General features: G+C 38.0%; 1 protein-coding gene across 1 annotated transcript in view; it reads right to left on the reverse strand.

Moving 5' to 3' along the window:
• The window catches only part of NOX4 (NADPH oxidase 4), a 178,907-nt gene that overhangs the window by 134,955 nt on the left and 15,970 nt on the right, over positions 1–27,982 (reverse strand). Inside the window, exons 2-3 of the mRNA XM_003418556.4 lie at positions 2,836–2,946; positions 903–987 (exon numbers count right to left, since the gene is read on the reverse strand). Of these exons, the coding sequence (XP_003418604.2) occupies positions 903–987; positions 2,836–2,946 (196 nt within the window). The remainder of the gene's footprint in view (positions 1–902; positions 988–2,835; positions 2,947–27,982) is intronic.

Here is a 27,982-nt window from a genome sequence, read left to right on the forward strand (position 1 = left end):
ACCTATGAGGTAGGTACTACTATCAATCCATTTTACAGTTAAAAAATCAACAAACAGGATCTGAGAGGTGGTGTCACACAGTAAGACAGAAGAGCAGGTGGGAAGAGAACCTAGGCAGTCGGACTCCGGAGTCCATGTACTTTATCACTACGTTTATTGCTTTCTGTTAAAAAAATGTGAAAAGTATGATATAAATGCTCGGAATAAAAACTTATTTTATAATGACTCTTAAAAACCAAAAGATACTCACTCTACTTTTTAACCTAGAATGAAGCAAGGCAAATTTCCACAAATTTTGACATTTACTCTTCTACTCAATTATTACCAAAAAAATTATAAAATATAATTTAGGGTGGAATCATATTCTACAAGCTTGCATTTTACATTCTAATTTTCATGCACTTTTAAACTCATGTCACATTGTAACTTTCAGAGCTTAAAACTTTTAGTCTGCTTCTTTCCATCTGTCTAAAGGAAATTATTTACGTTAAAAAAACAGCCAGTATCAGCTTGGAGGCCAACAGTTGGATACTATAATGCAAAAACATCATAAGAAATTTTCTGTAACCTCCAAAAACATCATAAGACATTTTCTGTAACCTCCCCCCCAACCAAAAACCAAACCCAGTGCCCGCGAGTCAATTTCAACACATAGTGACCCTTTAGGACAGAGTAGAACTGTCCCATACAGTTTCCAAGGAGCGCCTAGTAGATTTGAACTGCCGACCTCTTGGTCACGCCTCCAACAACCCTTTTTAAACACGCTGAGGAGAAAATTAAGTTATATAATTAAAAAAAAAAAATCACAATTTGGTAACAGCACATAACGTACAGAAAAATAAAGATACCATTTATAAACATATAATTTTAATGTAATATTTAATACCTTTTGACGTTCTTACCTGAGAAAATACAGATAGTAACACCACAGGTTATGTGGAATGTTCTGCTTTTATCCAACAATCTTCTCGTTCGCCTGCTTGGAACCTAAATAAAATAATTTATTTTGGTAAAAATGATGCAACAAATAAGATACGTGTACACAGTTTTTCACTGTAGTATCAAAAACTTGGAAATACGGAAATTTCTAGAATATTTGAGTTTTACAATATATACGATTTCCTTTTGTAGTCCAAAAATGAATTATATTTTTAAATGAAGCAATCCATTTATGGTTTTAAATGCCTGCTTGATCTTACAGGAAAATGTCAAGCATCTTTTAATGCCTATGTTTCACACGAGGGGACAATTATTGAAGACTTATTAAATGCTGAGAGACTTAGGTAGGCACTTTTCATTTCCTGCCACTTATCTTCTGTTTCTTTATGCCAAGCCAATGGCCAGCCACGGGGATCAAAACCTTTTACAAATGGTAGGCAGCCTGGGGAAAGAGTTATTTCCACAAATTACTGCATTAAAAGTAGAGTTTCCAATTATAATTACATGAAAATGTTGAAAAAATTTTCTAGAGTAAATCCACTGATACGAGCTTCACAGAATATAAAAGCTACCTCAAGTTAACAACCTCTGTAGTATCAGCATCTATCCAGCAGTGCCTTATCTTAGTGAGGAAAAGAACACACACACACTTACACACACACACACACACACACACGCGCATGGAAAATCGAAAAAGAAAAAGAATTTCAGTTTAGTTTTAACAGAATGATTCTCAAAGTACTTTTCTGTTTTCTTACATCTTTCGTGTTATAACAATAAATATCACACACATGACATCGGTATCTAATCAAGGCATCTTTTCAAGCTTGTTATACAGCTTAAAATAGGTATGTGTTTTAAGTAGAGGTAAGTTACCCCCAACATCAGCAATCATCCTGTGCATTATTCTAAGGTCACCGGGCTCTAGATTGCTCACTTGGATTTGACTAAATGAAAATACAGGATCTCAATAAGGCATAATACAGTTCTGGAAGGAGCTCAGAACTGGGATTGATTTTAGCCCTGCCATTCACTAGCCTTATGATCTTGGTCAAGTGATTTAAACTCTCCTTGCCTCAGGTTCCTCACGTGTAAAGTAGAATTAACAATATCTACTTACGGAATTGTTGAGAGGTTGGATGGTCATCTATGTGAAGTGTTTACCACAATGCCTGATACCCCCCTCAGTAATAACTATTGATAGTATCCTCTGCCCTTATCTAGCTTTGCAGAATAGCTCACGGATCACGTTGACAGGTGACATCGCCCTGACCATCATCTTTGAAGAAATCACTCCGGCAGAAAGTCAGAAGACACTTGGTCCCCCCAAAATATGTGTTGACTTGGTTAGGCTATGATTCCTAGTATTGTGTGGCTGTCCTCCATTTTGTGATTGTAATTTTATGTTAAAGAGGATTAGGGTGGGATTATAACACCACCCTTACCCAGGTCACATCCCTGATCCAATGTGAAGGGAGTTTCCCTGGGGAGTGGCCTGCACCACCTTTTATCTCTCAAGAGATAAAAAAGGAAAGGGAAGGGAGCAGAGAGTTGGGAACCTCGTATCACCAAGAAAGCAGTGCCAGGAACAGAGCACGTCCTTTGGCCCCGGGGTCCCTGTGTGAAGAAGCTCCTAGGCCAGGGGAAGACAGATGAGAAGGCTCACAGAGAGAGAAAGCCTTCCCCTGGAGCTGACATCCTGAATTTGAACTTTTAGCCTACTTGACTGTGAAGAAATAAATTTCTCTTTGCTAAAGCCATTCACTTGTTATATTTCTGTTATAGCAGCACTAGATGACTAAGACGATCCTACAAGGAAAACTAAGCAGAACTAACATGCTATTGTTACACTCGATTTTTCTGCTGGAATCTGTAACTAGGATTTTTTTTTCTTACCTTCTGGGATCCTCGAAGGTAAGCCAGGAGGGTTCGGCACATGGGCAAAAGGATAAGGCTGCAGTTGAAGTTAAGAACAGATGCGGAAGCTCTGCTTAGACACAATCCTAGCTGAACAAATAAGGCAAGGGTCAAAACACAAAGACAACAGGAAACTACAAACAACCCTGAGCTCAATCTACACACTCAGGTCTCACTCTTCTCAGCCTTTAAGGATCATAGAAATACCAACTCCTTCAAAAGTCTTGGATAATCCTTCCCTTTAAGAAAAACTGGTATCTTTCTGTTCTGCGCTCCCATCAAACTTAGTATTTCTCTCACTTCTGATAGCATTATAATCACCCAGGTGCATTCTTCAGCACAAGACCAGTTTTTTGCTCTGCTCCCATTGTAATGTTTTGGTGTTGAGAGCCCTACGGAGCCTCAGCACATTCTGCACCTCCACGTTGGCACAGTGTTGGAGGCTTTGTTCACTGATGATGTCACAATTTCAAATGAAGCTTTTTCATTTCTGTTTTTTCTCTCTGGAACACTCTCACCCTGCAGACAATGCCCCCCACCCCCTTACACACCACTGACTGCCTCACTCATATTTCAGATTTCATTTTAGACACTATTCCTTAAGAGAGCCTCCCTGGCCCTAAACTAGGAGAGATCCCACTGTTAAATCGCTTTCATTGATTTCTGTACTTCCCTCATTATAACATCTTCTAACACTTCACCGCAATCACTTGTTTTAATAGACTGTCATTTCCTGGTCGAAAGTGAGCTCTGTGAAGAAGTAAAACATGTTTGCCTTGTTCACAGTTGTATCTACCTGATACTGTCAAGAGTCATCACACCTTGTATATAAACCAAACCTGTTGCCAGAGTCAATTCCATCTCATACCGACCCTACAGAACAGAGTAAAACTGCCCCATCAAGTTCCCAAGGCTGTAAATCTTTACAGAACCAGACTGCCACATCTATCTCCAGTGGAGCGGGGTGGGGGGTCGGGGCAGGGTTCAAACCACTGACCTTTCGGTGAGCAGCTGAGCACTTAACCGCTGTGCCACCAGGGCTCCTTACACCTGTATATAGTACGTGCTTAAACATGTTTGCTGAAGAGATGAATAGAGGAATAGAAATCTTAAGCCTCTGATACCTTCACCAGTTTATCTTCAGCATTTGCAGAGAGATTTCCACCTCTCCTTCCCAGCTGACCCCACCTTCCCCGAACCCAGTCCCTCCTTTTCATCCTCATCCTCTCCTCAGGGAACAAAATTTGTAGTCCCTGTTGCTGGTGGGATGATCTTCTTCAACAGGAACAGCATTTACAAATAATGTAAACACGTAAGGTAACAGAAATCTACTTTTGATTATTTGAGCAAAAGCTCACTCTGTAACTCAATAATATGCCTCGGAGAAGGCTTGGAAACCGTGGTGGTGTAGTAGTTAAGAGCCATGGCTGCTAATCAAAAGGTCGGCAGTTCAAATCCACCAGGCACTCCTTTGAAACCCTATGGGGCAGTTCTGCTCTGTCCTATAGAGTTGCTATGAGTTGGAATAGACTTGATGGCAACGGGTTGGGTTTGGTGGCTTGGAGAAGGCTTTGATGCCTGAAGCTTCCATTCCAAAGCTTTCCACGACCTCAAGCTCAGCCATAAAATTCAAAATGACTACTGTTTGCTCTTATTTTTACAAAGAGGTCAAAGGGCATATGACCTTCATGTCTCCATTTATAGAGATTCTTATTTCTTATAAATTGCATAATTCTGCCTTCCAAGTCCCACATGTTAATTCTAACCAATTAACAGTTGATATGCCTGGAACTGAGGCATGGATTCAAGATGACGATATCACAGTGGTGTATTAGCAAGCCAGCTCCCTAGGGGGAAAAAAAGTTGGATTTTTAGCAATTTGCCCATATCCGTACTGCAAATAAGGAGCCCTGGTGGCACAGTTATTAAGCACCCAGCTGCTAACCAAAAGGTTGGTGGTTCAAATCCACCACCCACTCTGTAGGAGAAAGATTACAGCCTCGTAAACCCTATGGGGCAGTTCTATGTTATCACATAGGGTCACTATGAGTCAGAACCAACTTGATGGCAACGGGTTTCATGGGTGGTGCTGCAAATACTCTCACCATGACCAATTTCAAACTACCAAGGTGACATTACTGAATATAGAGTTGGGAAGATACGAGAACAAATGCCTCCCGCAGCTGGTGTGAGTGGGCTCCAGAACACCACCACATGTACCTGTGCCTCAATGTCTCATCTATTTACCTGAATAGTAATGGCACCTACTTCACTGGACTTTTAAGAAGATTAAATAAGACAATACTATTTTAAAAATACTTAGAATCCTCCCTGGAACCCAGTAAATGCGCAACTAACTGTTAGTTGTTTGCTGCTCCACTGAATGATGGTGGATCGCATTCCAGGTGATAAGAAGTAGGAATGAGATGGTTCCATTGATGGCCCTGGGTCATTTCCCTCACCAAAGTTCTCTGGAAACATGAATGCACAGAATAGGATGCAAAGGTCTCCTAGCAGATCCACAGACCTACTACGGTCACTAAAATCACTCCAGGGATGATGGGTGGAAGATGAGAAGAGTCCCAGTGAACTGAAGAAAAATCTCTGGATACCATCAAAGCTATTCTATAAACACACCCCGAAATTCTTTTTGTAAAAAGTTTCCTAGCTTTTTCCCATCTTAAATAAGATGGTGCCTTTAAAAACTGGGATTCATATGTTTGAGTATATGTTGGGAGCAGGATATAGCTGTATTTTTTTTTTTTTTTTGAGCACCAGTTACCATTTGTTACTGTTGTTGTTGTTACACGCCATAGAGTCAGTTCTGATTCATAGTGACCCTATGTATGACAGAACGGAACACTGCCCAGTCCTGCGCCATCCTCACAATTGTTATGCTTGAGCCCACTGTTGCAGCCACTGTGTCAATCCTTCTGGTTGAGGGTCTTGCTCTTTTTCACCACCCATCTACTTTACCAAGCATGATGTCCTTCTCCAGGGACTGGTCCCTTCCAATAACATGTCCAAAGTATGTGAGACAAAGTCTTCATTTATTTATAGCTTATTTGAAGTATTATCTTCATATTGCAAAAAATGAAGATTATAGAGTAGAATGCAAAGATATTAGCAAACACATGTATCAACCAGTTGCCCATTGAGTTGATTCCAACTCAAAGCAACCCCATGTGTGTCAGAGTTGTATGTGCGCTATTAGGTTTTCAATGGTTGATTTCTACAGAAGTAGATCACCCGGTCTTTCTCCTGAGGAGCTTCTGGGTGAACTTGAACCACCAACCTTTTGGTCAGGAGCCAAGTGCTTAACTGTGTTTGCACAACCAGGGATTCAAACATATAAATGCATATATACATATATATATATACATATATACCTCTTATTATTAACCAAGCACATTTTGAAGTGCTTTATATTCATTAACATAGTAAACCTCCTACAACTCGGGGAGGTAAGTAACATTACCATCATCCCTCTTATATAAGTGGGGATGTTGACTCATAGAGAAATTATGAACTTACCCAACATAACAAAAGTAGGAAGTTGCAGAGTCAGGGTTCAAATCCAAGGGTCTATGACATTAACTCTACTTTCTACTGCCTTTCAAATAGGTTTTTTAAAAAATGCTAGAGGGTCCTAGACAAAGCAGGAAGGAGAAAAGTGTAGAACAAAATCCAAATGCACAAAAGAAGACCAGGCTTACTGGTCTAACAGAAACTATGGCCCCCTAATATTCTGTTGACTTAGAACTGAGGCCACTGCGGAAGTCCACCTTTCAGCCAAAGATTAGACAGGCCTATAAAAGAAGCCTCTCCAGAAGTCCACCTTTCAGCCAAAAATTAGACAGGCCTATAAAACAAACAATAACACATGTGAGAAATGTGTTTCTTAGTTCAATCAAGTATACACGACCAAATGGGCAACAGATACCCAAAAGCAAAGATGAGAAGACAGGAAGGAACAGGAAAACTGGACCAATGGACACAGGAAACCCAGGGTGGGAAGGGGGAGAATGCTGACAAATTTTGGGGATTGCAACCAATGTAACAAAACAATTGATAAATAATTTTTTGAATGAGAAACTAATTTGCGCTTTAAACTTTTAACTAAAGCACACACACATACACACACACACACACACACACACACACAAATGCCTGGAACACTGGCTAGTATATTTTGTCGTATGACTCAATGAGTGGAAGTTTGAGGTAAGCAGTTTTAGACAACAGTCCTAGACAAGACTCCCCTTTTTACACTTTTGCCCAATACCAACAAAGTCATTGTTCAAACTATCATCAAAGAAGCTTGAGGTAGAAATGTCTGAGAAGTACTGAAAATGGTCATGGCACATACTCACTAAGGACAGCCTACACCCTGTGGTTGGAATGGGACTCCAAGTACACCTACTCTCCACTATGTCCATTTAGCATGTGGCATGTTACCTCGAACCTTTTATGTTTTTGTCCTGTTTCTCCAAGCAAATAGTGAGCCCCTCAAGGACAGGGTGCTGTTGTTGTGTGCCGTGGAGTTGACTCTGACTCAGCAACCATTTTGGACAGAGTAGAACTGCCCCATATGGTTTCCAAGGCTATAATCTTTATGAGAGCAGACTGCCACATCTTTCTCCTGTAGAGCAGCTGGTGGATTTGAACTTCTGACCTTTCAGTTAGCAGCTGGGTGCTTAACTACTATCCCACAACGGCATGGTAACTCGGTCTATAATGCTTTAATATCATCTTACATTTTTATTTCAAATCTCACTTTATCAATAGCTTTTGAATATTTTTTAAATTCAATTCTCAGGACAACACTGTAAGGTAGGCTAAGTAGGTGTTATAGTTGCCACTTCAGAGATGAAGAACTTTCACAAAATAATAATAACTAGGTCCATAGCCAGAAATTCTGATCTAGTAATTGGCTTGGGGTAGGGCCTGGACACCAACATTTTTGAAAGCTTCCCAGGTGTCTCTAATATGCAATCTAGGTTGAAAACCACTATCTTAAGCAATTTAGCTAAATTTTACTATTTTCCCTACCAGACAAAAAAAATGTCAAATCAATAAATTATAATGGTCTATATAACACAAATTATAAGTAAAAAAAATCACATATTTCCAAATTTACTGGCCAAATTTAACTTTAAACAATTAGTTACATTTTTATAATAAAAGTTACAAAAGTAAATATTCTAAATGGGCATAAATGAAAAAACAACAGCAAAAGCTTCTTCTATGGAAGGATGACATAGGAAGGCACGACAAACATAAGGTTTACCATCAGCTGCTGCTCCAGTAGGTCTGGAAGGCAGAGCTGAAGCCCATGGCCAAGGGGCCTGAGCTCAGAATCCACAGAGCGTGGCCAATACCTACAGTCTGGGGTTGCTACGAGTCAGAAACGACTCAGGGGCAGCAGCTTTGGTTTTGGTTTTAGAGGGCAGGGCCATTGTGTAAATGGTCTCAGAGAACAGAAGACTACCTTCAAGCCTTAAACGTTAATGTAATGTGTTCTGCGGACTTGCTCAGTACCTGTTATTCCTTCTTTCCCTACAGTTTCTCCAATTTGCAACGGAAATGTCTAGCTTGTGCCTATTACACCACTGTCCTTTGGAAGCAGATAACTTGTATTCTAGATTTCACAGATGAAGAGGATTTTCTTGGATCTTGGACTTGGAGTTGATTTAAGACTTTGCTATGATATGATAGGGTGAATATATTTTATATGTGGCAAGGACGTGAATTTTGGGGAGCCTAAGGATAGAATTTCATGGATTAAATTGTATCCCCCCAAAATGTCTATCAACTTTGCTAGGCCATGATTCCCAGTATTGTACGATTGTCCACCATTTTGTGATCTGAAGCGATTTTCCTATGTGTTGTAAATCCTACCTCTATGATGTTAATGAGGTGAGATTAGCAGCAGTTATATTAATGAGACAGGACTCAATCTACAAGATTAGATTATATCTTAAATCAATTTCTTTTGAGACATACAAGAAAGAAGCCAGTAGAGAGACATGTGAACCTCATAACACCAAGAAACAAGAGCCAGGAGAATAGTGTGCCGTTTGGACCCAAGGTCCCTGCACTGAGAAGCTCCTCAACCAGGAAAGACTGATTACAAGGGCCTTACCCCAGAGATGACAGAGCTCTTCCCTTGGAGCTGGCGCCCTGAATTTGGACTTCTAGCCTACTAGACTGTGAAAGAATAAATTTTTCTTTGTTAAAGCCATCCACTTGTGGTATTTCAGTTATAGCAGCACTAGACAACTAAGACACCATCTCCTTGCTGTCTAATACGGAAAGCCACTGGGCTAGGTGCTATTAAACGCATCACAGGAAACTGTTTTTGAAAACTTGCAAGGTAAATACAAAAAGACAAACAACCCAATTAAAAAATGGGCAAAAGACTTGAATACACTTTTTACCAAAGAGAATATGCAAATGGCTAAGGTGTGTATAAAAAGATGCTCAGCTGTCATTAGCCATTAGGGAAATGCAAATCAAAACCACAATGACATACTACCTTACCCCCACTAGAATGGCTATTATTAAAAAAAAAAAAACCTGAAAATAACAGGTGTTTGAGAGGATGTCAAGAAATTGGAACCCTCATCCATTGCTGGTGGAAATAGAAAATGGTTCAGCTGCTATGGAAAATGGTTTGGTGGTTCCTCAAACAGTTAAACATCACATGGTCTAGCGGTCCCAATCTTACGAATATACACAAAAGAACTAAAGCAGGACTGCAAGCAGAAACCTGTACGCCAGTGTTAATTGCAGCATTATTCACAATAGCCAAAAGCCAGAAACAACCATCAAAATGTCTATCAACAGATGATGGATAAACAAAATGTGGCATACACATACAATGTAATATTATTCAGCCATAAAGAGAAACGACGTCCTAATGCATACCACAACACAGGTGAACCCTGAAAACATTACACTAAGTGAAAAAAATCAATCACAAAAGGACAAATACTATATGATCTCACTTATATGAAACAGGAAAATACATACAAACCAAAGCTTATTAGTGGTTACCAGGGGTGGGAGGGAGGAAGAAAGGAGGAGCTTCTGTTAATGGTGGTAGAATAATTTAGTAAAGGATATTGGTCATGGTCGCACAACATGATGAATGTAATCTATGTCATTGAATAATGTAAAAATTGTTGAAATGGCAAATGTTTGTTATGTATATTTTATCACAGTTTTTTTAAAAAAAAAAACTATCATACTCATTTTACAGATGAGTTAGGTAAAGGTCTGAGAAACTAAGTTACTTGCCCAAAGTCACACAACTAGTGAGAAATAAAGTCTATACCCTGAACAATATAACTGTGTTCATCTGAGGGTTAGCCAAGGCAAAAAATTTGGTGCTAGAAGATATGGAAGAGAATTAAATTAAGAACAGTGAGGAAAGCTTGTTCTAATAGTGCCCACAGACCGTATATATTATGGTGTAGATGGTCAGAACAGGGTTAGTCAAGCCAGCGACTTGGGTTTCATTGGCCTTCGGGCCCGAATGCTTCACTTCATTCCTTGGTTAGGAGTTACTCTTTTAGTTCTAGTCAAAACCATTTCCTTTTCAGGGGCACATTCATAAATGTGTTTATGTGTCTTCTTAGACTCCAAACTTTGTTGAGTTTCTACCCATTCCCTTGATTCCTATATATTCTCACAAGGACAGTCCTTACAGAGGCAGAAATCTCAAAAGTACCTCACGTCTCCTCATAGCTGCCTCCCAACTCTAGGATTTGGAACTACTGAAACTGCTTACTTCTTTCTATTCTTTCTCCAGGTTATAAATTTCTCGAAGGCAGGGACCTTGTCACTACGCCTTTGCATCATCAGCCCCTAACAACATGGCAATATGTGGTAAAAGTTTATTGAATTTAACTGAGTTTTTCAACACATATATACCATGCTTTGATAGTCATTTTATTTGGTTACAACTCTAAACTTAGTTCAAATACTTGCAGTTTTCATGATGATTTTATCATGAAACTTGGTTGTCTACAAATAACTGTAAAACGATCAGTTTATGAGTGTCATATGAAAGAGATATGAAGGCAGTCACTCACTGGAAGTTTATCGCTATTATCTAGGAGACAAAGTTCCTCTACCTACATGAAATACAGTATTACACAAGTCGATAAAGAGAAAAATATGTCTTTTACAAAAGACAGGCACTTCAAGAAAATAAATTTCTAGTTTCATTTTTCCTACCCTCAGAATATGTATGAAAATTCTTCCATGAAATGGACACTCAATAAATCTTGAGTGAATGAATGAAGGAATGAATACAAAAATTGAATAAATTCATGGCAAATATATTTATACGCACACACATATAAATGTTCATATTCACAGATTTTGAAAAGACTGAAGAAAATATTTAGTCTAAAAAAAAAGAATATTTAAACCCAACATAAACCAAAAAAAAAATAACCAAACTGACTGCCGCTGAGTCGATTCCAACTCATAGCGGCCCTACAGGACAGAGCAGAACTGCCCCCATAGAGTTTCCAAGGAGTACCTGGCGGATTCGAACTGCCGACCTCTTGGTTAACAGCCATAGCACTTAACTGCTATGCCACCAGGGTTTCCACCCAATATAAGCTTTGGGACAGAAGAAAGTGAAATAAAAGCACCAGGTTCTCATTAGAGAACGCTTTATAAGTCATAGGCCTTGGAGTCAAATTGACTAGAGTTCAAATCCCACTAGCATTTCTTCCAGGCTCTGAGACTGTGGGCAAACTATTTGACTTCTCTGATCTTTGCTTTACTCATCTGCAGAGAGAAAACAATACCATTTGCTGAGAAAACTCAACCATAAACTACTTGTAACATGCCCAAAAGAGGATTTCTATTCAACAAATAAACAAAAAGATTGACAAATTCAACTATATAAAATGAGTAATTTCTATATACTAAAATATAGCCTGTCTTAGAAGAGGTACAGCCAGAATGCTTGTTAGAGGAGAGGATGGTGAGACTTCATCTCATGTACTTTGGACATGTTATCAGGAGGGACAGGTCCCTGGAGAAGGACATCATGCTTGGTAAAGTAGAAAAAAAAAAAAAAAAAAGTAGAGGGTCAGCAAAAAAGAGGAAGATCTTCAAGGAGATGGATTGACACAGTGGCTGCAACAATGGGCTCAAACACAGCAAAGATTTTAAGGATGGCACAAGACCGGGTAGTACTTTGTTCTGTTGTACACAGGGTCATTATGAGCCAGAACTGACTCAACAGCGCCTAACAACAAAAACATACCTTAATAAAAGTTAATTGTCAAGCCATAAACTGGTAGAAAATACATGCAACACAACTAACCACAAAGTATTAGTATAAAATTTTACATAGCATTCCTACAAACCCATAAGAAAAGACAACCTAATAAAGTTTGAGGAAATAGGCATTTCCCAAAGAACAAACATACATGGTCAGTAAATCTAAGAAGAGATGCCCTACCTCATTAGCAATCAGGGAAATACAAATGAAAATATAGAGCTACTACTCTATACACATACAAATAGCAAAAAAAAAAAGAAGTCCGATACTACCAAAAGATGGTGATTAACAAGAATACTATACATGTCTGGTAAAAGTATAAACTGATTCAGCCACTTTGGAAACCTATTTTGTACTATCTTGTAATACTCATTCATATAAACATGATCCTACAGTTCCACTCCAGGTACTGTACACAAAAGAAGCCTTTTACATGCATAACAAGTGCTATATACAAGAACGTTTATAGAAGCACTGCTCATATTACTTAAAAAAAAAAAAAACTAGAGCAAAACACAAATGCTCATTGACAGGAAAACTGAAAAAAAAAAACGGAGAATGTTCACACAATAGAATTATTGTACAGCAGCAAAAAGTGAACAAACTGCAGCTTTCGAATACAATGAACCTTAGCAACATAATATCAAGTGGAAAAAAAACCGTTCTAAAAAAAATACAGAATACCGTTTTAACAAGGCTCAAAATCAAGCAAAATAAAAAACACATTAAGTATACACATACGTGATAAAACTCTTTTTTTTAACGTCAGAGAAATGACAAATCCAAAATTCAGAATAAATAGGGGTAATCTCTGGAAGGATAGGGGAGAGAGAGGCAGATAACTGATAGGTAGGATAACTGATAATATCCTAGGACATTCATTATATTAGAAGTAGTATTATAATAAATGACAGTCACTAATTAAAATGATGTTAGTGTGGTATCAACTGAAAGAAAAAACAGTAGCTGTTGAGTCATTACAAACAGAGGAGTGTTATTAATCAGATTCTGTGCTCCTGAAGCTCACTTAAAATAAACAAAAGAATGTATGTCTTTAACATTTAACATGCTTAATTCAATGCCTGCCACATGGCAAATCTCAATAAATGGTAAAAAAGAAAATTATTAATAAGAACAATATTTTCTGGGTCACCACTGAAGTCTACATCCCAGATTGGCTGCACTTCATACAAAGGTAATTGTAACCAGATTGTACAAAATATTTTTCAAAGAGTCAATCCCCTTCAGTGTTGATGCAATACTTTCTGGCAACTAATTTTAGATCAAATCCTTGCTAGATTGTCATCTGCTATTGTCTGGTACTATCCACATTTTTATATTAGTAGTGTATCATGCAAACAAGAGATAGAGTCGTATTTGTACACTTGCCCTGAAGTAAGCACAAAGCTACTCAATTTTATGGATAGGACTAATACTGTGTAACTCAGACGCTTTTCTTTCCGTGCCCCTGAGATTTTCAACTTAACTGCTGGCAAAATATCAACTCTCTGACAAAGTGTTTGTCAGTGTAAAATATTGTTCCTAAAAGCAAACAGGGTAATGAGTGGTGTTTGTAGAAAAGTAATAATTTTCATTGACTGATATCAGAAGTAATTAATGTGTCCAGTTAGGCTATTTTTAGACCATGAGTTAGAACACCTTAGGGATACAGTCAATAAACATGCCAGTAAGTGTACAAATAGAAATTAAGCTTCCTTGGAATATTTCAAGAATATGTTACATATAATTTTCTCACCTCAATCAGCAAAGTTATGATGATTTGGGGTCATGGATTTTCACTGTTTAATTAGGCCTCGAGAGAAATAAGAGTAATTCTCTGCATATCTCTTTTGATCTGGGATCAGCATATATGAAAATTTTAGCTTAAGGGATTTTAGATGACAAGTTTATCTGAAATTTGAATGTACTGGGACAATAATTCATTTAAAATAACTCAGCTAAAAGCTTTCATACAAGTTCAAGTTATAAGAGAAACAAAGAAATTCTTTATATTTCTTCTGGGGTTCAGTAATTTAAAGAATACTCTTATTTATCTTCATTTTCTAACCATTTATTGCATGGTTATAAGTGTTTTATTATAGTGTTTACATTATATCATGTAATAATTTAATTCAAAGTGGCTTCAAGTATTCCCTTGGGATAGGTGGAGTTTATTTTGGCATTCCGCTAGCTCCTTATGATACTGCAAAATTCAAACAGAAATTTTACCAGTTACCCATTTTCACATATATATTCATTCTTCAATATACTTAGTTCCTTCAACTAAAACTGATTTTTACCAAGCTTTCAGAGTGCAAAATTCTCTCCTTCAGAAGTAGTGGAGAGAGCGGAAAAGATGGAAACGGATCCAATTCAAATGGTACAATAGCAACAAACAATGTTATTTATTTACTACATGGGTAATATTCTAACACATAAAAGCATTTGTTTTATTTAGTCATTATTGATCCATGAGCTCCTTAAGCATCAGCTACCTCCAGTGTTCCTAAATAATAATAATATAAAAAAAAAAAAAAAACCCAGTGCCGTCGAGTCAATTCCAACTCATAGCAACACTATAGGACAGAGTAGAACTGCCCCATAGAGTTTCCAAGGAGCGCCTGGCGGATTCGAACTGCCAGCCCTTTGATTTGCAGTCGTAGCACTTAACCACTACACCACCAGGGTTTTCAAAAAAGAAATACCGGAAACCAAAAACCAAACCCAGTGCCATCAAGTCGATTCCGACTCATAGCAACCCTATAGAGAGAGTAGAACTGCCCCACAGAGTTTCCAAGGAGAGCCTGGTGGATTCGAACTGCCGACTCTTTGGTTAGCAGCCACAGCACTTAACCACTATGCTACCAGGATTTCCAAAATAAGAAATAATAAAAAGAAAATAGCTGTCCTAAATTAGGTATCTGCCCCACTCTTTGTGACTGAATTGTTTTACCATTCCCAGAGGGCTTAATCTGACAATCCGAAGTTTTCAAATTCCATGCAGGTTAGTTGTCAATAGATGGCAGTGTTACCTGCACATTGCAACTCCCACCTGTCAGGTCTCTAAGAAGCATAAAAAACCAAAACCAAACCAAACCCAGTGCCCTCGAGTCGATTCATAAGCATAGTGAACAGAAAAATCTATATGTAATTGCTAAAATTATGAATATTTTAAATGAGTAGGTTGAAAAAAACTTAGCTTACTTAGTCCTATAGAAAATTATAAGAAAATAAGCTATTTGAGGCAAGATATAAAAGAATATAACACCTTGGCACAACAAATACACGGTCATTTTCCTAAAATCTCAAAGACCTAGTTTATTATTTCAAATCTGGTACTTTGTAATTTTTAATCTTGAGCTAGTTAACAGACCTATTGAGACAAAGTTTCCTTAACTCTAAACTAAATGTAATATTACTAGCTCTCGGGGCTTTTGTGAAAAGTGAAAAACACTTAAAAAAAAGGAAGCACTATATAAAATTAACTTATTAATTTATAAAATGTATTTATTACTTAAGGGTCACTGTATTACATCCTTACCCTAACTGCTCTCTTCTATATTTCTACCTTAAGTGTTATCTGTACTACTTACTTAATTCATTTATTGACAAATATTTATCATTGACCTACTGCGTGCCAGGGACTATGCAAAACACCAGGGGTTCAACAGTTAAGTAAAAAACAAAAAATGCCCTTCCCCTTAGGCTACTTATATTTTAGAAGGATAAAGAGATACTAGTCAAATAGCTACATAAGTTAATTGTAACTGATCAATGTTGTGAATGAGAGATAGAGAAGTAACAGCACATATAACAGAAAATTAGGTCTACATAGGAAGGTCAGGATGGCTTCCTTGATTGAGTGAAACGTGAGCTGAGATCTGGAAGATCAGACTAGAAGTCATCTAAGAATAGGAAGACTATCCATGCAGAAAATATGGCCTGAGAAATGGTGTATGGCAAATGGCAGCATGGTGTATGTAAGAAATTAATAGTTAAGTCAATATGGTTGGAATGAAAATGGAGGGCAGTACAACATAAAGCTGGAGAAGTAGGTAGGGTCCGACCTTGCTGGACTTTGAAACTCATGTAAAGAAGGAGGTGGTATGAAGAGATCAGTATCTGGTAACGGTTACTCTGAATGAGAGCGCAATAGTGGTTCAAGTGGCAGAACTCTCGTGTTTCACGTAGAAGCCCCGGGTTCAATTACCAGCCCGTCTGTCAGTGGAGGCTCGCATGTTGCTACAGTGTTGAACAGGTTCCAGGGGACCTTCCAGGTGGAAATGAACTAGGAAGAAAGGCCTGATGGTCTACTTTCAGAAATCAGCCAATGAAAACCCTATTGATCACAACGGTTCAGTTCCACTGTGCATGGGGGCAGACTTGACAGCAGCTAACAACTCTAAATGAAGTGTGAAGAACAGATTGGAAGGAAACTATTTTAGCAATAGATAATCACACTAGTAAAATTTTACTAGAGACAAAGACTACATTTTATGGTAATTACATCTGAGTCTTATATATGGAAGGGATTCGAATATTTTACTATTCAAATATTTCATTAAACTTATTTTGCTAAATAATTTACTAAAACATACACTTGTAAAATTGGAGAGGTGAAAAGGCCTGGACCAGATCCCATTTCCCACTCAGTGTCTAGATCCCCTTTCTAACAGCACTGAGAAGGCAATCCACCCTCTGCTTGAATCCTTCCACAAACAGCAGCCTGCTCCACTGTCAAAAACTTCTATTTTATTTTCTTACACCAAGATGTAATGTTTCTCTGTAACTTCCACCCACTGAGTTGCTGTTGATAATAATTTTCATAAGACAGACATTCAAAATTGAATACAAAAGGTGGGTGGGTTTTGGGTTTACGATTTCCTAGCCCAATCTTGTTTTTCTCCATGCTAAACACAATTTGTTGCTGTTGTTAGGTGCCGTCAAGTCGAGTTTTGACTCATAGTGACCCCACGTGACAGAGTAGAACTGCCCCATATGGGTTTCTTGACTGTAATCTTTATAGAAGCAGATCACTAGGTCTTTCTCCCGCAGAGCAACTGGGTAGGTTCAAACCACCAATCTTTCATTTAGCAGCTGAGAGCTTAAATGCTGCACCACCGGGGCTCCTTTAAACATAATTAATTGCCTCTATAATTCTTCATATAATACAACTTTAAGGCTCTGTCATAATCTCAGTGACCTTTCAGAGGGATCATCATTAAACGTGGTAGCCAGAATTCAGCCAATCCTCAACACTGACAAACAGCACAGAGTCGTCCTGGAGGCCATTATCTCCCTGGCTCTGAATAACCATTCAGTTGTTGATGAGTCCACCATGGCTCATGGCGATGGAACTCCCGGGCGCTACACATGGAGAACACACCTGGCTGCTAACTGAATGGCTGGACGTTGGAGTTCACCCAGAGGTGCCTCAGAAGAAAGGCCTGGGGATCTATTTCTGAAAATCAGCCATTGAAAGCCCTGTGGAACACAGTTCTACTCTGACATGCATGAGGTCACCATGGCTCTGAATACGATCTGTTAATTCTAAATACTGTGTTACACTGTGGTGCGCTTATGTTGCATAATGGCTATGTTAAATTTGCAATGTATAGATTTTCGTCACGTGAATTACTATCAAGCAATAATCTCTCTACCCTATATTATTAAAAAAAAAAAAAAGCGGATGGAGAGGGCAGTTGCATAAATGCAAGAATTTATCGGTTCCAGACCATTCTAGTGGTTATAAATTCTGATATTTATCCCTTTCGACTTTGGATCAACTGAAAATTTTACATTCGTATTTTCTACATCTTCATCCAACTTCTTGATGAAGCTATTAAAATGTAACAAATCCTGTGAAATAGCTGACTCTAGAGAGGGCTTGCAAACTACCTTTTCTGGTAAATTAACTTGCAAATAAACAATCTGCTGTCCAGTGGGAATTTTCTCCACAATCTTGGGGAAATATGATATTCTACAGGTAAAACTATTGTTCAAAGGAGTCTGAAAAGGCCAGAGAAGGATAAATGTAAGTGTTAATAGCTGGTCATTTTTCTAGCTACCTCTTTTGGTGAGTCAACAATTAGTCATTCCAGGAAAAAATAAAAATTGCCTTAGGAGTTTATAGATGATTCTTTCTATATTCTGATTTGGAGTTTCCTACTCCTTATGTTTGTGTAAAACATGTAAATTTGCACTCACTAAGGTCAATTTTTTTTGGCTCTTTTCCCCCAAGGATCCATTTTTAATTAGACCAAATAAAGCCTATATAACATCTATATCTTACATGTTTCATCATCACTCTAACCTTGGTCCAACTTTCTTTTTGTCTCTACTGACACTTTATGTCTGTAAAGAAGCAGGATTAGAATCCAGGCCTCCCCTCCATGCTCTCCATCTTTCCCGAACAACACGATACTCTCCAGAGATATGAGACCAGAATCATCGTCTAGTGCTCTTTCCAAACCATAATACAGCAAAACCTGCAAAAGCCGGAACCTGCGTAATTCAAAAACCTGTCAAAGAAAGAAAACGCAAGTATTTTCCACTAAAATGAGCAATATAAAAGTGGTAAAACCACACTGTCAAAAGTGGAAAACTTGCAAGATCCAGAAAAACCAGGCGGTTCTATCGAGTTATAGCTCCCATACGTTTCACTGTACTGCCTTACACATCCAGTTGCTTATATTTTTACCCAACCTGTAGGCTCTTTCCTGCCATTCTATGTAAATCGTTACAAGGGCTCTCCCAACCTGACTGCACATCTAAACCACCTGATGGGGCTATTTGAAAGTAAAGGTTTTTTCTGCTGTACTTCCTGGAAATTTGATTCAGTAGGTCTGGAGTGGGGTCCTGGGGGATATAGCCAGGCTTGGCAATCACTGTGACAAAACACTCTGAAGTCAGACAAGCCTAAGTTTGAAGCCCCTCTATTAGCTATGCAGCCTTAGATAATGCTCTTAACCTCTTTCAGTCTTATTTTCCTCATCGTTAGAGTAAAAAGATAATAATAATACATCTATCCCAAAAATTACTGCGAGTACTATGTGAGCGAATTTAGTACTCAGTGCAGAGCCTGGCAGATAGTAAGAAGCTTTTATGATCACCCAGGTCCCTAGCAATCTACAAAAGTGATACAGCTTCAGAATTTAAATTCTCTGATAGCATGGCTTCCTGCTGCCCACTCTTTCCGGACTTGTCTTTCCATCCTCAGCTCTGGAGAGTGATGTTCCAATTGGAGCTATGGGAGCTAAGCTTTATTCTACTCAACTGCAACTAAAGATTTCAAGGAGACGTCTATGCACCTAGTACTAGGTAAATAAATGGTGACTGAATGAATGAATGAACGTACCTAAGAGAAGATCCTGTTCAATATCTTCACTTTAAAAATTAAAAAAGAAAAAAAAAAACAAGTGATTACCCAAGAAAATGGCAGATCCAGGACTAAAACTCAGGACATGCTCTTTCCATCATACCATATTGTGCAAGGATAGTGACTCCTTTGCCCACCCCACCTATGGAATTTACCCTATGGAACTCAGCAACACTCAATTTCAAGAAAACTGTCAGGGGCAATATAGCTCTTTGACAGTCTGTATAGCTAATATAAGGATCACTGGTGGTGCAGTGGTTAAAGCACTCAGCTGATAACTAAGTGGTTCAAACGCACCAATCATTCCATAGGAGAAAGATATGGCAGTCTGCTTCCACAAAGACTTACAGCCTTGGAAACCCTATGGGGCACTTCTACTCTGTCCATCGGGTCACTACATTGTTTGTTTGTTTTATAGGTAACCTAGCCCAACCTTCTCTTTGTCTCATCATATACTACAAATCTCTTTTTAAAAAAGCCAAATTGATGGTCCCATAAGGCCACATGGCAATATTTTTATGTTATATGACTCATTTCACCTCCTGGCTGCATTACCCAGAATAGCCATTCCAAGTTTTTACTATGTCTCAGTTCCCTCACTATCCATCACTCAGGCCATTGCCATTCCCTCTATCTGAGATGCCATTCCACCTCTTCCAACCCCCATGCAAACAACCAGATGAGCTATTTATTATTTGTCAAGTCTCAGCACGACAATCATTTTTTCTGTGAGTCCTTGCTATAGCCCACATCCCCACACCCCTACCCACATTTCCATCTCTCTTTTTCTCCTTCTTCACATAACCCTGACAAATTCAGAACATCGTTCTCAATACTTCCATTTTGTCTTACACTGTATCTCTCTTAGAGAACCTACCCCTTCATACTGTAACAGTTTACCTGTTGGTCTGCCCCGAAAAGCTAGTAAGTGGAATTGCTGGAAACGTGGTAAAGCCCAAACTATCTCTCCTCCTTGGGAACTTCAAAAATCCACGATCATTAATGAAATTATTTCTAAAAAGTACTTTTGGGGGATAGTAAGCTCTGAGCAATGAAAGTAAAAAAAATAATAAAATAAAATACTAGTCACGGGGCAGACAGATGCATAAAGAGACACAAAGTATTTTCCAAATTATTTTTCATTGTCTTTCTAGCAACCACCAGGATCCAAGGCAGAAAATCAAAACAATTTACTTTTCTATACCTATAAATCAAACCCAAACTCATGATCCTAATTTAAATGTTTAGTTTACACCATTAATAAATTATGATGCTGTTGTTGTGGTTAGATGCTGTCAAGTCAGTTCTGACTCATAGCAACCCTATGCACGACATAGGGCTGTGCCATCCCCAAAATCGTTGTTACGCCTGAGCCCATGGTTGCAGCCACTGTGTCAATCCATTTCATTGAGGGTCCTTCTCTTTTTTGCTGACCCCTACTTTAAAATCATGATGTCCTCCTCTAGGGACTGATTGTCCTGAGAACATGTCCAAAGTATGTAAGATGCAGTCTCGCCATCCTTGCTTCTAAGGAGCATTCTGGTTGTACTTCTTCCAAGACAGATCTGTTCATTCTTTTGGTAGTCCATGGTATATTCAATATTCTTCGCCAACACCACAATTCAAAGGCATCAAATCTTTGGACTTCATTATTCATTGTCCAGTTTTCACATGCATATGTGGCGCCTGAAAACACCAGGGCTTGGGTCAGGCCCACCATAGTCTTCAAGGCGACATCTTTGCTTTTCAACACTTTTAAAGAGGTCTTTTGCAGCAGATATGCCCAATGCAATGTGTCTTTTGATTTCTTGACTGCTTCTTCCATGAGTGTTGATCATGGAGTCCAGGAAAACGAAATCCTTGATGAGCTTTGATCTTTTCTCTGTTCATCATGATGTTGCTTATTGGTCCAGTTGTGAGGATATCTGTTTTCTTTCTGTTGAGGTATAATCCATACTGAAGGCTGTGGTAAGTGCTTCAAGTCCTCTTCACATTCAGCAAGCTTGTGTCATCTGCATAATGCAGGTTATTAATGAGTCTTCTTCCAATCCTAATGCCCTGTTCTTCTTCAGAGTCCAGCTTCTCGGGTTATTTGCTCAACATACATATTGAATAAGTACGGTGAGAGGATACAACACTGACGCACACCTTTCCTGACTTTAATCATGCAGTATCCCCTTGTTCTGTTCAAACAACTGCCTCTTGATCTATGTACAGGTTCCTCGTGAGCACAATTAAGTGTTCTGGAATTCTCATTCTTCGAATGTTATCCATAATTTGTTCTGATCCTCCACACAGTCGAATGCCTTTGCAAAGTCAATAAAACACAGGTAAACATCTTTCTGGTATTCTCTGCTTTCAGCCAGGATCCATCTGACATCAGCAATGATACCCCTCCCGGTTCCATGTCCTCTTCTGAATCCAGCTTGAATTTCTGGCAGTTCCCTGTCAATATACTGCTGCAGTCGCTTTTGAATGACCTTCAGCAAAACTTTGCTTGCATGTGATATTAATGATATTGTTCAATAATTTCCATATTTGGTTGGACCGCCTTTCTTGGGAATAGGCATAGATAGGGATCTCTTCCAGTCGGTTGGCCAGGTAGCCATCTTCCAAATTTCTTGGCATAGATGAGTGAGCACTTCCAGTACTACACCCATTTGTTGAAACATCTCAATTGGTATTCCGTCAAGTCCTGAAGCCTTGTTTTTTTGCCAATGCCTTCAGTGCAGCTTGGGCTTCTTCCTTCAGTACCATTGGTTCCTGATCATAAGCTACCTCCTAAAACGGTTGAAGGTTAACCAGTTCTTTTCGGTGTAATGACTCTCTGTGTTCCTTCCACCTTCTTTTGATGCTTCCTGTGTCATTTAATATTTTCCCCATACCCACTGACACCCACTGCCGTCTCAAGGCTTGAATTTTTTCTTTGATTCTTTCAATTTGAGAAATGCTGAGCATGTTCTTTCCTTTTGGTTTTCTGTCTCCAGGTCATTGCACATGTCCTTATAATACTTTGTCTTCTTGAGCCACCCTTTGAAATCTTCTGTTTAACTCTTTTATTTCATCATTTCTTCCTTTAGCTTTAGCTACTCTACGTTCAAGAGCTAGCTTCAGCGTCTCTTCTGACATCCATTTTCTCCTTTTCTTTCTTTCCTGTCTTTTTAACGACCTCTTGCTTTCTTCATGTATGATGGCCTTGATGTCATTCCACAATTCATCTGGTCTTTGGTCATTAGTGTTCAATGTGTCAAATATATTCTTGAAAGGTCTCTAAATTCAGGTGGGATATACTCAAGGTTGTACTTTGGCTCTCACGGACTTGTTCTAATTTATTTCAGTTTCAACTTGAACTTGCATATGAGCAAATGAGGGTCTGTTCCACAGTCAGAACAGATAAGGATATTCATTCAGAACATAATAGATATTCCATGGAAGTAAGATTGTACTTAACAAAAAAAAAAGGACTTTTCAGTGAAGGGCTACATCAAAAGTATATTACCTAACAATTTTGATAAAGTTTCATATGAAAACAATAATAAAGAACATGTCCTGAGCAACTAGAAAGTAGTTCATAATAATTGGAACAATCATTTCTTGAAAAAAATTCCAAAATTAACTACCAATTCAGTGCTCTTGGGATATATCCAAAAGTTCATGAATGTCCCTCCATGCCATAATAAACTGTAATTTACTCCTTGCTGGTTTCTGTCAACTAGCTGCCCTGGAGACTTTTAACCATGATGTCATTTTTGACTCATGTTGACCTCTCTTTCCATCTCTGAACTTCTATTCCTCTCTCTCAAACACTGACTCCCAAAGAAGCCATCAGTTCTAAAGGAAGAAGCTGGGGGGAACATTTTTTTTTTTTCATAAAAGTAAAAAAAAAAGAAACACCAAAATTACATAATCTATCCTGACTTCCTATTCAGAATTTTTTTTTATCCTGACTTCCTATTCAGAATTTCCTTATGCGTATCTCAAATCTTTCTTATCTTTTATATTTCATCATCCTTCAGTCTACCCTTACTAAAAATGAACTGTCTTATATTTCTAATAGGAATATGGTCTTTCTCTAGAAAAGGAGTCCAAAGAAAATATAGGTATTTTAGCAAGAGAAGAAGGAAACAGAATAGTAATGTACCACAATTTTGTCTACCTTGTCTTTCCCATGCCAAAAGCTCAGGAGGCAAAAGGGAAGAGATTTACTTCTAGACCATGTGTCTGTCTGGGAGGTTAAAGTTCAACATAAATGGGATTCAGAATTGCAATATGACCACATCCATGGGCTTCCAAAGGCAATGTTGTCTAGTAGACGGGTCACCAGATTGAAAGGCATGAATTTTCATCGCAGCTAACACCTATGACCTCACTTGACATCTCTCCGGAACCTATATGGAACAATTTAACGAAACATTAACTTTACTATCCCTTTAGGGCTTTTCTAAGGGCAAAAATACATCAAAAGAAAATGGTCTGAACTCTTTGACAAAAAATACTATTGAAACAGAAATTTTTTTTTTTAATTCATCTACTAAATTCTTGTCACTATTTATGCTCGTCCCTTAGAAAGTAGTAAAGATACTCCTTTCTAAGACACAGTAATAAAGGCCTCAAGAGTTACAGATGATCTCATTTTAGTTCATTGTGACAGTTCCCTCTTTCTACAGAAATGACCCATGCAGAGGGAAAAGCATCAAGGAGTGGAATGTATTTTGCAGAACCTGGTCAGCTAGAAAGCTGAGACAGGCCCTGTGTTTCTCCTACATCATGAGTCCAGCACATCTGATCACAATTACTATGCAGTTAGTCGCCTCTCAGCTACTCTTCATCAGAAATAATCGTTCCAAAACCTTGCATCGTCTTCTTTATTTTTTAACCATTTTTAGTTTCTTAGCATTACTCTTATAATTTAGAAGCAAAAACAGATACACTGGTGGCCTGAGCAGATGGAAAAATTTTTGAGAGGAAACAACATTCATAACAATGGTACCCCTCATCTAGTTATAATCTTAGACTATCCGTAATTAGATATATTAAAGCTCATATGTTAAATATAAAAAAAAAAAAATCAAACCCACTGTCTTCAAGTCAATTCCCACTCATAGTGACCCTATAGGACAGAATAGAATCGCTCCATAGGGTTTCCAAGGAGCAGCAGGTGGATTCGAACTACTGACCTTTTGGTTGGCAGCCGTAGTTCGCCACAGCTCTTAACCACTGTGCCATCAGGGTTCCAGCAAATTGAAAATAGGGTATTTAATACTAAAAGTTTTTTTCTCTCATGTCTGCCAAGCATATCCTACTTAATATTACCTATTTTCCTTCTGCACTCAATCTAGTTTCTAATTCTTTTTAATTGAGTCTATAAAATTCTCTTTAAATTCTATCTCTGCCCTCAAAGTACTGGCAATCTAGCTAACTCAGCATATCTTTTCACCACAACTTTAACTGTTGAATCAAGTTGGACTTGATGTTCATCATGATGCTGCTTGAAGTAGCAGGAAATTGGATAAACTAAGAGTCCATCTCCAGGAGAATGGATAATTGAACTGGGGTAAATGCAAACTATGGGATTAAAAAAAAAAAAACCTGTTGCCATCCAGTGGATTGCGACTCATAAACTATGCCACAATTAGACATAATGGGCCAAAAAAACACGGAGTAACAAGTACAGTCTTAGAAAACATAACAACAGGAAGGAAAAAAAGTAGTAAGAAACGGAATTAATCTTCTGGCACAATACCATTCTTGTGAATTAAAAGAAACATACACTTAAAACACCAATTAAAACATGAGAAAGTTTTCTATTGTAGGGAGAAGAATGGGAGTAGAGAATGGAGAATGATTAAAGGAAAGAATTAGTAAATGAATGAGTGCTAAAGAAAGCCAAAAAGGAGCCTTACATAGACCCGTGAAGATAGCATGATATGAACAGAGGTATATATTTAATTAAATACCCTGGCCTACTTCCAAAAACATAAGTGTTTGCATTTTACTTAATCTTTTGTTTTTACAGAAAGGATTCACTGCTAACATCATATGAAAGGAGTCCTCTTCCTGTAAACATCCATCTATGGGTTATTTGACAGGGATTTGAAAAAGGTCAAGAAATTTGGAGCTAAAATTTGAAATTCATGGCCAATTGAAAATAAATCAACCATGAGTTAGGATATTTTCAAAATTATAATTAAGAAAACAAAAAATACACTGCCATTTGAAAAATATTTTTTAAAACACTTCAGAATTTATATATTGTGAAAATTAGGAGCTGATGTCTCTCAGTTATGGTAAGTTTTTGCAGTCATTACAAATACATAAAAGTAGATTTTAATATCAGAAGTCTTAACAGTTGTTTCCTGAAAGGAATGACTCTAGCCTTGTCATAAATTGGTCTACTATTCATCAGGAAGACGGGTTTTAACACTCACTTCTTCTTATATAATCCTCCCTCTGAAAAAACCCTATAAAAGAGACATTCGGTTAAACTCAGTAAAAATGTCATTTTTATAAGTAAAAAATATTTTAATAATGCCATTTTCATGCAGTTGAACTTAATATAATTTCCAGTTTAAAATTGAGGCTCTGAAGGTTTCAATACGTTAATTAAAGATACACTTGGTAAGAGGTAAACTCAAGATTTCAAGTTAGGTCAGTTTAACCACAAAAATCAATGTTCTTTTCACTACATCATCCTGCTTCCACTGAACTTTTGGAGTTTTTGCAGTTATTATATTTGAAATTTGACCTAACAGTCTCTCCATGCTTAGAAAAAGGCAATAGCAGACCTTTGATTTTAATAAGAATTAGAATTAATGTCCTAGATAAGACTTTAACAAATTAAATTTCATGTATCCAAAATCTGTGGGTTGAAAAAAATGTTTTATTTTCTTCTTTAAGCATGACACACTCAAGCTTTAAAGCCATACAAGTCTAAGGCCAGTTTTCTTCAGGCAAACCAAAATTAGGAAAACGTAACTAAATTCTTCCAAGATTTTCATTTGACGTACTTTCCCTCTTACATTTTTAAAAATGTACAAGATCAAAAGAGCTGACCAGTTCAGTGATGGGTTCTACATTGTCTAAGCCAACCCTGAATTTGCATAGAAAATTCCACGGCAAATTACAAATGGAACACAGACAGACAACGCCCAACAGCAAATGGCATTTCTCTAGTGGAGGAAGAACATTCTTGTTGAAGGTCTACATTCTTTAGTTTGAAATGAGTCTTTTTTTTTCCAGCTGGAATTCATTAGTGTAGACCACTGATGGTATCTGCTTGGTTTTCTCTTTAGCTACTCAGTGTCATGGGAAAAAAAAGGAAAAATCTACTTTCCACCTTTTGTTTGCATAACTCAAAGTACTTTATAAATGTGCTTTGGGGCTCATGCTTTTCAAACCAAGACAGTGAACAAAGCTCAAAGGCCCAAAGTAACTTATCAAAGTAACTTGACCAAGGAACATCACTGAGAGGCAAAAGCACTCTCATTACCCTATCTCATCAGTGTCCTCAATAGATGGTTCTCATCTTCCTGTTCCATAACTCTCACTCCTCGGGGCACCTTCACCCCCCTTGAAAAATCAAAACAAAAGATTCATAGTCTTTCCAAAATGTAGAAAAGTGATTAGGTTGTGTAACAGGGATATTACTCAGTATAAGATACCAGTGGGAAGGCACACAAAGGAGAACATGTTGAGTAAAAAAGACAGTTCAAAAGAGAACCAATAGTGTGGAGGGGAAAAAAAATGTGTTTGGATCATTGCTGCTCCAGCTCCTTCCGATGGCCCTGAGCTTTCTAAGATTACATTAAGCAAAATTACTTGCAATGTGAAATAAGCTATTTGAAAATTCTATCATAGAAAAAATATAGTCAGAGGCATTCATCATGGGTCATTTTTACAAGTGTATCTTGTTAAAGTCCCTACCCTTTTATCTCAGGTACATAAACGCTTGCACTCTGAGTGCATTATCCACCTCGTCTCACCTCGAACTACATCAGACCTCTGATATTCTGGATGCGTCTGAAGAGCTTTAACAATTTCCAAATCCATAAAAACCACTAAAGCACGTATTTTTTCCCCACATAGAACATATGCTGGATTCATTCATTTATAGATGGCAGCCAATGCCAAATTCAACTTTCCAATTTCTAAAACTGTACACAAATTCTATTGCTCACCCTCAGTTCAAGCCTTAGAAGAAGTATTAATTACAACATGTCACAGATCATCAGGATTCCACTTCAACAGTTAACACTGTATATATAAAGAGTACTGGATGGTAATGGTCATCTGCCATTTTTTTGTCATAAAGGCAAACTTTCTCTATTCCTTTGTCCAGGCTGTTCTTAATAACCCGACAGATGCTGTGTAATGGCACCATGGCTGGAGCTTTAAAGGCTCCGAGGAATGACAGCAGACAGAAAAAAATACGTAACAAA

The sequence above is a fragment of the Loxodonta africana genome, chromosome 7, assembly GCF_030014295.1.
Source record: "Loxodonta africana isolate mLoxAfr1 chromosome 7, mLoxAfr1.hap2, whole genome shotgun sequence".
In the NCBI taxonomy this organism is placed as follows: Eukaryota; Metazoa; Chordata; class Mammalia; order Proboscidea; family Elephantidae; genus Loxodonta; species Loxodonta africana.